The 12,439-nt window shown below is 46.4% G+C and overlaps 1 protein-coding gene across 1 annotated transcript in view; it reads left to right on the top strand.

The window, feature by feature from the left end:
* Positions 1–12,439, top strand: part of LOC142296072 (serine palmitoyltransferase 3-like) — a 140,786-nt gene that overhangs the window by 51,865 nt on the left and 76,482 nt on the right. The window contains exon 3 of the mRNA XM_075339286.1: positions 10,882–11,036. Within this exon, the coding sequence (XP_075195401.1) occupies positions 10,882–11,036 (155 nt within the window). The remainder of the gene's footprint in view (positions 1–10,881; positions 11,037–12,439) is intronic.

The following is a 12,439-nucleotide window of genomic DNA, read 5'->3' as shown; positions in this document are numbered from 1 at the left end:
AGTTTCCCCCTCTGCAGCTCCTGGGCTGCATTCTAGGAAGCTTCCTATACTTCTTGTGGCCCCTTTTATACCAAAATAAACATTGTAAACTTGTACCTTTTTCTTATGCAAATTTCGTAAATCTTCCATGGGGGCGGGCTGCCTGGGGTCCGTTGCAGAAAGCCATGGAACCCATAGGGTGTAGGGGCGACATGACAGCCCGGAGGGTAGGGAGTTGATGGGGTTAAACAGTGTTGGTTCGTTTAGGAATGAGGAAAAGAAGGTGATTGGTTAGGGGGTGGAGTGTGGTGGAAGGAAAGGAGGGAGCTTTATGGTGTATATAATAGGAGGTGGGAGTCAATTACCTCCTTTTGCACTTCCTGGATGACAGCTTGGACGGGCTGGGGAACCTCCATCATGACATCCAGCCTGATGGATCCGAACATCGCAGATCTGCAGCTTGGACGGGCTGGGGAACCTCCATCATGATGTCCTGAGGAATCCTCGGATCTGGTCAGCATGGCGGTGCAGGGCGCCCAGGCAGTGCAGTCCCACACCCAGGCTGCCTGGGTGTCTCCTCGGCACCTTCCCCTCCCCCCCCCCCCTCTTTGCTGCAGTGCTGGCAGTTTCAGGAGTCGCCGGGTTCTTTTGGGGAAGGTGGGGGTGAGGAGGACAATGTGAGAGCCCCCACTCCCGTGGGGACCCTCCGCAGCTGGGTGGGTGGCGGTAGCTTGCTGCGCCCGCTCTGGCTGTCGGGAGGAATCTCCTGCAGGGCCGCAACGGCCGAAAAGGGGGCGTGTCCAGCCCGGGGGCCTACTTCCGGTGTGAGGCCTCAGCCTGGATTTTTGAGCGATGCGGCCGCTCCCGGCCTGGAGCGCGCCCAGCGGCGGTGGATGGACAACACCCCCCCTCCCTCCGCGGGGGGGCCGGAGGACGGCTGCCTGCAGGGTCACCTCACCTGTGTGGCTGGATTATCGAGACCGGAGGACTGGGCGCAGCAGGCGGCGGCGAGGAGGAGACAGGAGGCCTGCTGTCTATCCTGGAGCAGGCATTGGGACAAGCGTGCAGCTCTAATCAGTAGCGGCTTCCCCCAGGAGGGGAGCGCCCAGCATTGTGGAGGTGACAATCGGCCCAAACAGGGCATGTGGGCACGGTGCTCCTGGCGTCAGGGGGTGAACCCGGCGGGCATTAGGTGCCTGCAGCTTGAGGGACTGTCCCGGGATCAGCGACAGACGACTGGCAAAAAGGACGGTGACGGCTGATCTGAGGGCGTCCTCTGGAGGCAGCCTGGCGCGGTAATCAATTTAAGTTTCAGCCTTTTTGTAGTGGTGGGGGGACAGTCGCTGTAGTGGAGTAGTGTCTGGAGATATGGGTAGCAGCTGGGGGGGTTTGGAGCATGTGGTTAGTTCATAGGTCGGTTGGTGCCGTGGTCCCCGGGGGGTGTGGGTTCATGTTCTGGAGGCCAGGGGCAGAGTTACGGACGGGGTGGTCTCATGGCAGCGAGGCCGTGAGGGTGCAGGTGGCGTCAGGTCCGGTGGTTACAGTTGCAGGTTGGGGATGGCGAGGTTCGGCGTTTACCGCAGTTTAGGTCTTGTGAGACTTGGTTAAGGGGGCTGATGATTGCGGCACATGTGAGCGGGTGAGACGGCGCAGTTATTGAAGGTTTGCTGGGGTGTTTCATTATTAATCTTCTGATGCATGGTGGTTCTTATTGGATGAATTATGGTGGGTCAGGTAAAGGGGCGGGGGGTCCCGCGGTACGGTGTGTGCGAGGAGTTTTCAGGGGGTTTTTGTGAGTGATGTGTAGGTGCGGGGCCCCGGCATGGCGCGAGGGTTGCTGTGGATAAGTGAATAAAGGAGAGCGGAAATGTAGGAGAAGGTGAAGTGTTGGTTGCTGTAATGGGTTTGTAGGTTTGCAACCGCATCAATGGTAACATGGGGTTAATTTGTGGCTAGTCAGCATGTTATCCCATTGTGGAAGTTGGTGCTGGGAGGAATGTTGAGTCCAGCGTGACTGAATTGGTGTTAATGTAGGTGCTGGGCAGCTTTGGGCTGCTGTGGGTGAACTCGGTTAATCAGCAATGGTGGGCTGCGGACGGAATAATGGAGTTCTTCGGACAGCCGTGATTACGGGTGGGGACTATGCGAGTTATGGTTTGGACTAGAGGATTGGGTACTTGTGGTGCATAGAGTGTAAGTCGGATAGCTTGGGGCCATCTGGTATTATTGGGTGTTTTGCATGGGTGGACTCCTGGCATCTGTGGGCTGGTGGAGTCTATTTTATATTCATATACAATTTAAAAAAAAAAAAAAAAAGGAATTCTTGGCCCGGTGGTAGGTATGGGCATCTGGGTAAGGATTTGCTTAGGGAGTCGTGGTGCTTCGGTCTCACGGCACGAAGTTATTTGGTTTGAAGGTGCAGTTGTGCCTTACGGGAAAATAGTGGTACGCCCCTCGGTGGTCGGCTTTGAGCGGATACTATGGTGTGGCCAAGGTTTTAATTTATCTTGTGGTGTAATATGAGAGCTCAAAGGGGGTTACGTGTCACAAGGTTTTTCCTTGAGATCGAAAGGCCCGGACATGGTGTTTGGTAAAGTTGTGTCTCCTGATGCCCATAGTTGCATATGGAGTCAATCGGGCCAGTGGTGTGGCTGCAATTTTCCGGTGGGCATTGTAGTACAGGGAGCTTGTCGTGGTCCGGTTTGCGGAGGCAAGCGGACTATGCATTATGGTTGGAGGTGTTGTTGGGGACCTTGGGATCGAAGGTAATGCTTCAATATCTTCGCCTCAGTAAGGGGTACAGGGCGATGATTGCGGTTGTTTTGTTTTTTGAGGCCGTATTAATTTTGGGGTAGAGCATAGTTCCGTTAGGCCGTGTGGGCCTCGTTGAAATTAAGTGGGCCTGATTTCGGATGAAGAAGGTCCATTAGTGTGGTAGTTGAGCATGTGGGAAGATTTTGGGATTTTCTGGGGAAGACAGCTCGAGCCTCTGTTGTTGTCAGAGGGTGTGATGGCGGAATAAATTGGTCAGGGGAGACGGTAGTGATATTTGGCTCTGGGAAAGCTGCAAGGTCAGCTGTAGGGGAAATTTCAAGGCTATGGATTGCAGTCGTTTTACAGCGGTGTTTCACTTTAGCGGTTTCCTGGGAGAACTAGGTTTGGGGTGCGAAGTGACCCAGTAGCATAAGCAGTGTGAGTGTCATCCTGTTGTTGTATTTCAACCCCAGTGGTGGTTTAATTCAGCTGGAGACAGGAGGAGGACTGACTGTACAGGGTGACTGTACAGTGGTTCTTTGGTCGGTACTGGGGAGGACGATGGTACAGTCGGTACTGCATTTAATTGGTTATAATAAGGCCAGCGCGGCATGGTGTGGATTCCGGTATAGTTTGGGAGCTTGTGGCGTGGTGGGCCTGAGTGGCCGTCAGAGGGACCCGGTGGCTCCTGCCACTAAGGATCAGGGGAGTGCGGTGCAGTAAGGTGGACTGGGTACGCTGGCTGGTGCATATATTGGATGCTCAGAGTTTAAGTGATGGATGGAAAGGTTTTTAATGGTTGGTTTGGCTTGCAAGTTGGGGGAGCAAGCGTTGGGTGTGTGGGGGTCCAGGCCACGCAAGGTGTCACGTGGCCTGTTCTGTGGCGGGGGTAGGTCTGGTCCAGAGGCGGTTTAACGGATAATGTTGTTTGATTGGAGAGTCACTTGTAGGATATAGTGGCTCCGGTTACAAGGATCTTGCAGGCATGGGTCCTGCAAGGTGGGGGGTATTGATCCGTAGGTGATTCATACCTCATCTCCGGCCCGGTGTGTGTTGCGGCCAGGGATCATGTTTTGGTAGTGGAAGGTGGTTTCTGGACCGGGCCTACCCAGGGTTACGTATTGTATTACGTACTGTATTATTATTATTATGGTATTACCTATTGTTAAATGTTGGGGACGCCCGTTGGACGGCGCCCCCTTGTGTTAGTGTGTAAACAATAGGCAATAAAGGGCTGCTGTGGCCATATTTTACCAAGTCGCAAGCAGTGTCCGTGTATTATTGATACCGGGTAAGGGTAATTTGGGAATAATATAGGAATCAACGACCGGAAAATCCCTCCTGGAAATGTCATGTTCCTCCAGCAGATTTACGTCGCCCCCGAACGCTGAATTTCAAAGCTCAGGACGCCGCCCCTGGGTGCCCGTGGTCCCGCGCATGCGCTGTTTCACTGTAGCGGTGCCGTGCACGTGTGACCGCTGGTGACGCTTTGCGCGGGCACGAGGTTATGGGCGGCGCTGTGTCATCAGCAAGTGCCGCCCATAACCTCGTGACCGCACTTTCCCCTATTACTCCAGCGTTATGCGCAAGCGCTCACTGGCCAGATGACCGGACGTCACCTGCTGCTGAGCAGGATGGGAAAGAGGTGACGTCCGGTCATCTGGCCAGCGAGCGCTTGCGCATAACGCTGGAGTAATAGGGGAAAGTGCAGTCACGAGGTTATGGGCGGCACTTGCTGATGACACTCACAGCGCCGCCCATAACCTCGTACCCGCGCAAAGCGTCACCAGTGGTCACACGTGCACACAGTGCACGGCACCACTACAGTGGAACAGCGCATGCGCGGGACCACGGGCACCCAGGGGCGGCGTCCTGAGCTTTGAAATTCAGCGTTCGGGGGCGGCGTAAATCTGCTGGAGGAACAGCAACGGACCCCAGGCAGCCCGCCCCCATGGAAGATTTACGAAATTTGCATAAGAAAAGGTACAAGTTTACAAAGTGTTTATTTTGGTATAAAAGGGGCCACAAGAAGTATAGGAAGCTTCCTAGAATGCAGCCCAGGAGCTGCAGAGGGGGGAACTTTTAGCTTTATAGCTAAATTTCTGATGACAGGTTCACTTTAATGCAGCAAGTCAATATTTGCAGTGTTGACCCTTCTTCTTCAGGACCTCTGCAATTCTCCCTGGCATGCTCTCAATCAACTTCTGGATCAAATCCTGACTGATAGCTGTCCATTCTTGCATAAGCAATGCTTGCATTTTGCCAGAATTTGTTGGTTTTTGTTTGTCCACCCGTCTTTTGATGATTACCCGCAAGTTCTCAATGGGATTAAGATCTGGGGAGTTTCCAGGCCATGGACCCAAAATGTCTGTTTTGTTCCATGAGCCATTTAGTGATCACCTTTGCTTTATGGCAAGGTGCTCCATCATGCTGGAAAAGGCATTGTTGGGCACCAAACTGCTCTTGGACAGTTAGGAGAAGTTGCTCTTGGAGGACATTCTGGTACCATTCTTTATTCATGGCTGTGTTTTTAGGCAAGACTGTGAGTGAGCCGATTTCCCTTGGCTGAGAAGCATGAGACAAGACTGGTGGTAGCGCTCACCTCTTCTTCTCCTAATAAGCCGTTTTTCCAGATGTCCCAAACAATCGAAAAGGGGATTTATCTGAGGAAATGACTTTACCCCAGTCCTCAGCAGTCCACTCCCTGTACCTTTTGCAGAATATCAGTCGGTCCCGGATGTTTTTTCTGAAGAGAAGTGGCTTCTTTGCTGCCCTCCTTGAAACCAGGCCTTGCTCAAGCAGTCTCCGCCTCACAGTGCGTGCAGAAGCACTCACACCAGCCTGCTGCTATTGCTGAGCTAGCTCGGCACTGCTGGTAGTCCGATCCCGCAGCTGAAAGAGTTTTAAGATACGGTCCTGGCGTTTGCTGGTCCTTCTTGGGCGCCCAGGAGCCTTTTTGGCAACAATTGAAGCGCTCTCCTTGAAGTTCTTGATGCGATAGATTGTTGACTGAGGTGCAATCTTTGTAGCTGCGATACTCTTCCCTGTTAGGCCGTTTTTGTGCAGAGCAAATATGGCTGCACATGTTTCTCTTCAGTTAACCATGGTTATCTCTAAAGAAACAATGATACCAAGCACCAGCCTCCTTTGAAAGTGTCCAGTGGTGTCATTCTTACTTAATCATGACTGATTACCAGCCCTGTCTTCATCAACACCCACACCTGTGTTAATGGAACAATCACTAAAACAATGTTAGCTGCTCCTTTTTAAGGCAGGAATGCAATGATGTTGAAATGTGCTTTGGGGGTTAAAGGTCATTTTCTTAGCCAATATTGACTTTGCAAGTAATTGCTGTTAAGCTGATCACTATTTGACATTCTGGAGTATATGCCAATTGCCATTAGAAAAACTTAAGCAGTAGACTTTGTAAAAATTAATATTTGTAGCATTCTCAAAACTTTTGGCCATGACTGTACTAGTGATGTCCAAAACTTAACAGATTTTGGCAGGAGGTTCTGTCTCGTCTCTAACCGCTTTATCAAATAAAACTAGATTGAACAGCTCAAATTTTGGAAAGTTGACTAAATTTAAGGTATTGATAGCGCCATAACTGTCTTTTATTAGTGCATTTACATGGGCTGAAAAAAGCCCTAGGTCCATCTAGTTCAACCTTCCTCCACCAATGATATTTTTTGTCACTAAATAATTTTTAACCCACATTATGTGTACTGAGGAAATCATCCAGCTTTTTTAATTTTTTTTAAAAGCTGTTATAGTATCTGCCATTACTACCTCTTGTGGTCGGCATTCCACAGTCTGACCGCTCTAACTGTAAAGAACTTTCCTATTTAGCTGCCAAAATCACCTTTCTTCCACTTACCATGAGTGTCCCCAGGTTCTTAGTTTTGTCTTTGTAAGGAATAAGTCATGTGCCAGTCCTTTATATTGACCACACATGTATTTATACATATAAATGAGATCTCCTCTGAGACGTTTTTTTTCTAAGCTAAACATATCTAACTTTTCCAATCGCTCATCATATGGGAGGCCTTCATTCCTTGTAGTAGTCTAGTTGCCCGCCTTTGAACTGACCCTATCTTCTTAATATCCTTTTTAAAAATGTGGAGCCCAAAACTGGATCCCATATTCCAGATGTGGCCTTACAAGTGATTTATAGAGGGGTAACAATACGTTGGGATCACGAGATCTAATCTCTCTTTTTATACACCCTAAAATCTTGTTTGCTTTAGCAGCTGCTGCTTGACATTGAGTGCTGCTGCTCAGCTTATTTGTAATGAGAATACCCAAGTCCTTCTCCTGTTCTGTAGTCCCGAGTTTACGTCCATTTAATAGATACGCAGTTATAGGATTACTCCGTCCTAGGTGTATTACTTTAAATTTATCAACATTAAATCTCATTTTCGAAGTATCTGCCCATTCTGACATCTTATCCAGTCTTTTCTCCATGATTTACTACACTAAGTAAATGGAGAACAAAGCTTAAGGAGACTTTGTTGTTGGATAAACTTTTTTACATACATATATACTGTACAGTACAGACCAAAAGTTTGGGCACACCTTCTCACATTTCAGGCATCAAAACTATGAATTAAAACATGTGGAATGAAATACTTAGTGTGAAACAACTAAAAATACAGTCAGGGCCAGAAATATTTGGACAGTGACACAAGTTTTGTTATTTTAGCTGTTTACAAAAACATGTTCAGAAATACAATTATATATATAATATGGGCTGAAAGTGCACACTCCCAGCTGCAATATGAGAGTTTTCACATCCAAATCGGAGAAAGGGTTTAGGAATCATAGCTCTGTAATGCATAGCATCCTCTTTTTCAAGGGACCAAAAGTAATTGGACAATGGACTCTAAGGGCTGTAATTAACTCTGAAGGCATCTCCCTCGTTAACCTGTAATCAATGAAGTAGTTAAAAGGTCTGGGGTTGATTACAGGTGTGTGGTTTTGCATTTGGAAGCTGTTGCTGTGACCAGACAACATGCGGTCTAAGGAACTCTCAATTGAGGTGAAGCAGAACATCCTGAGGCTGAAAAAAAAGAAAAAAATCCATCAGAGAGATAGCAGACATGCTTGGAGTAGCAAAATCAACAGTCGGGTACATTCTGAGAAAAAAGGAATTGACTGGTGAGCTTGGGAACTCAAAAATGCCTGGGCGTCCACGGATGACAACAGTGGTGGATGATCACCCCATACTTTCTTTGGTGAAGAAGAACCCGTTCACAACATCAACTGAAGTCCAGAACACTCTCAGTGAAGTAGGTGTATCTGTCTCTAAGTCAACAGTAAAGAGAAGACTCCATGAAAGTAAATACAAAGGGTTCACATCTAGATGCAAACCATTCATCAATTCCAAAAATAGACAGGCCAGAGTTAAATTTGCTGAAAAACACCTCATGAAGCCAGCTCAGTTCTGGAAAAGTATTCTATGGACAGATGAGACAAAGATCAACCTGTACCAGAATGATGGGAAGAAAAAAGTTTGGAGAAGAAAGGGAATGGCACATGATCCAAGGCACACCACATCCTCTGTAAAACATGGTGGAGGCAACGTGATAGCATGGGCATGCATGGCTTTCAATGGCACTGGGTCACTTGTGTTTATTGATGACATAACAGCAGACAAGAGTAGCCGGATGAATTCTGAAGTGTACCGGGATATACTTTTAGCCTAGATTCAGCCAAATGCCGCAAAGTTGATCGGACGGCGCTTCATAGTATAGATGGACAATGACCCCAAGCATACAGCCAAAGCTACCCAGGAGTTCATGAGTGCAAAAAAGTGGAACATTCTGCAATGGCCAAGTCAATCACCAGATCTTAACCCAATTGAGCATGCATTTCACTTGCTCAAATCCAGACTTAAGACGGAAAGACCCACAAACAAGCAAGACCTGAAGGCTGCGGCTGTAAAGGCCTGGCAAAGCATTAAGAAGGAGGAAACCCAGCGTTTGGTGATGTCCATGGGTTCCAGACTTAAGGCAGTGATTGCCTCCAAAGGATTCGCAACAAAATATTGAAAATAAAAATATTTTGTTTGGGTTTGGTTTATTTGTCCAATTACTTTTGACCTCCTAAAATGTGGAGTGTTTGTAAAGAAATGTGTACAATTCCTACAATTTCTATCAGATATTTTCGTTCAAACCTTCAAATTAAACGTTACAATCTGCACTTGAATTCTGTTGTAGAGGTTTCATTTCAAATCCAATGTGGTGGCATGCAGAGCCTAACTCGCGAAAATTGTGTCACTGTCCAAATATTTCTGGACCTAACTGTATGTCTTATATTCTAGGTTCTTCAAAGTAGCCACCTTTTTGCTTTCATTACTACTTTGCACACTCTTGGCATTCTCTTGATGAGCTTCAAGAGGTAGTCACCGGAAATGGTTTTCCAACAGTCTTGAAGGAGTTCACAGAGATGCTTAGCACTTGTTGGCCCTTTTGCCTTCACTCTGCGGTCCAGCTCACCCCAAACCATCTCGATTGGGTTCAGGTCTGGTGACTGTGGAGGCCAGGTCATCTGGCGTAGCACCCCATCACTCTCCTTCTTAGTCAAATAGCCCTTACACAGCCTGGAGGTGTGTTTGGGGTAATTGTCCAGTTGAAAAATAAATAATGGTCCAACTAAACGCAAACCGGATGGAATAGCACGCCGCTGCAAGATGCTGTGGTAGCCATGCTGGTTCTGTATGCCTTCAAGAAAAGCAGACCTGCCAACTGGCAGGGAGATGTAGCCTAAATCCTGAATATGATATTAGTATAGCAAGGATTTAAAATATAACTTTTAATAAATATAATGATAAAATAATGATAAATCAAAGTGCAAAGTGAAGTATAATAAAAGGAAGGATCTCACCCAGTTCTTCTCCTGAGAGATCCACACCACTGTAACAATCCAAGGCGGGCGGGCACCAGACCAGTGACTTAACGCAAGGGATAAACGATACAATTACATTACCCCTGTCGTGCCCCTGCGATAGCTTCCGCCCTTACAAGGGCAGCACCCAAGTCAGGATAACTACCCCAATAAATGCACAATACCCCTCCCAACGCGTTTCCCTCTCCGTGTGACCGGAGAGTTCCTCAGGGGAGAAAAGAAAGGTAAAGCCTGCAGTGGCAGGTCAATACACCACACTACTTGCTTTCAGTCAGTGTGTTCACACACCGCTTTCAGTGTATGTGCTAATGGCCAGTGGGATTCTGTATGCCTTCAATTTTGAATAACTCCCCAACAGTGTCACCAGCAAAGCACCCCCACACCATCACACCTCCTCCTCCATGCTTCACGGAGGGAACCAGCCATGTAGAGTCCATCCGTTCACCTTTTCTACAAAGACACGGTGGTTGGATCCAAAGATCTCAAATTTGGGCTCCTCAGACCAAAGCACAGATTTCCACTGGTCTAATGTCCATTCCTTGTGTTCTTTAGCCCAAACAAGTCTCTTCTGCTTATTGCCTGTCCCTAGCAGTGGTTTCCTAGCAGCTATTTTATCATGAAGGCCTGCTGCACAAAGTCTCCTCTTAACAGTTGTTCTAGAGATGAGAAGGTGTGTCCAAACTTTCGGTCTGTACGGTATATACATACATATACATTGTATATACATATATACTGTGTGTATATATGTGTGTGTGTGTATATATATATATATATATATATATATATTACACATGTGTGTATATAATATATATATATATATATATATATATATGTGTGTGTGTGTGTGTATATATGTGTGTATATGTGTGTGTGTGTGTGTGTGTGTATATATATATATATATATATATATATATATATATATATATATATATATATATATATATATATATATATATATATATATATATATATATATATATATATATATATATATATATATATATATATATATATATATATATATATACCAACCTCTGTTGATATTGCTATTTGCTATATGATTGCATTGTTTTGTTTTTGTTTTGTTTCTTTTGTGTTTTTTTGTTTTTTTTCTTTGTCCCACAGTCAGTAGAAGGATGAGAACAATTTTATCAAATTTGTACGTCCATACAAACCTGCTCTTTAAAAAAATAAATAGCTAAAGCAGTTCATGATGATTTTCTTCCCCATGATTTGTAGAATTTTGTGCCTCTTTACCAAGACTTTGAAAATTTCTACACAAGAAATCTGTATATGAGGGTCCGAGACAACTGGAACCGCCCCATCTGCAGTGTGCCTGGACCCCAGTTTGACCTCATGGAGCGAGTGACTGACGACTACAACTGGTCCTACAGGTGAGTGCTTCTGACACTTAACGTTAGTGGAGGACATGAAGCTGCTATGCAGCATAGTGTCTGTCATTACCACCAAGAAACCCTGGATTCAAATCTCAAAAAGGACAGCGTATATACAATATATATAGTTTGGATGATATAGTATATCTGTGTTTGCGTTCTCCCTCACATTACTAAAGCATATTAACAGGGTGATTTTTTTTTTTTTTTTTTTTTTTTTTTTTTATATTCTGCATAGCATATTTGGGTGACAAAGAAACTTAAAGGGAACCTGACATCTAATGCATGGTCCTCAAACCGTAGGCAATATGTTTAAGTCACTAGTTTTATTATCGCAGGCAGGTGTGTTTCACAGAAAAACATACTTTAATAGCTGGCCAGGGACTGTGCCACACGTAGACTAGTCCCGGGCAGCTTCTCCCTGCCGTTGGCTGATACATGCTGCCCACAGTTTGGGTAACATGTATCATCTGTCAGGTTCCCTTTTAAATTTTAAGTCTCATTAATTCTGGGATCTTTGAGAAAAATGGCAATCTATGTACAACACTTCAGTGTTGGCTTCATATAGGCAACAGGAGGAAAGTTATAGGTATCAGGCGTCAACAGAAGATATGGTGATTTGTTTTTTAGTACAATGTTAATGTTATCTTTAAAGAAAGGAGACCTTTCAGGATTAAGTAAGGTAAGTAAGTTTTATTACTCTGTTATCCTGTTATCTTGTTGTAAGTTCCATAGAATTCAGTATGAGATAGTAACTAGTCAAGCATATATAAATACAAACTGCATATGCTCCTTCCTCCCATCTCTCAGTGCTGGCATGAATGAAAGTAAGGGTTCCTTCACACTTAGAGATGCAGCAGCGATCCGACCAGCGATCTGACCTGGTCAGGATCGCTGCTGCATCGCTACATGGTCGCTGGTGAGCTGTCAAACAGGCAGATCTCACCAGCGACCAGTGAACAGCCCCCAGCCAGCAGCGACGTGCAAGCGACGCTGCGCTTGCACGGAGCCGCCGTCTGGAAGCTGCGGAGACTGGTAACTAAGGTAAACATCGGGTATGGTTACCCGATGTTTACATTAGTTACCAGCGCACACCGCTTAGCTGTGTGTGCAGGGAGCCGCGCACACTGAGCGCTGGCTCCTTGCTCTCCTAGCTACAGTACACATCAGGTTAATTAACCCGATGTGTAATGCAGCTACATGTGCAGAGAGCAGGGAGCCGCGCACACTGCTTAGCGCTGGCTCCTTGCTCTCCTAGCTGCTGTACACATCGGGTTAATTAACCCGATGTGTACAGCAGCTACATGTGCAGAGAGCCGGAGCCGGCAGCACAGGCAGCGTGAGAGCTGCAGAGGCTGGTAACGAAGGTAAATATCGGGTAACCACCTTGGTTACCCGATGTT

The sequence above is a fragment of the Anomaloglossus baeobatrachus genome, chromosome 3 (assembly GCF_048569485.1).
Source record: "Anomaloglossus baeobatrachus isolate aAnoBae1 chromosome 3, aAnoBae1.hap1, whole genome shotgun sequence".
Taxonomy (NCBI): domain Eukaryota; kingdom Metazoa; phylum Chordata; class Amphibia; order Anura; family Aromobatidae; genus Anomaloglossus; species Anomaloglossus baeobatrachus.
Note: the sequence above shows the minus strand (reverse complement) of the source record. Positions and strands in the feature narration are given on the sequence as shown.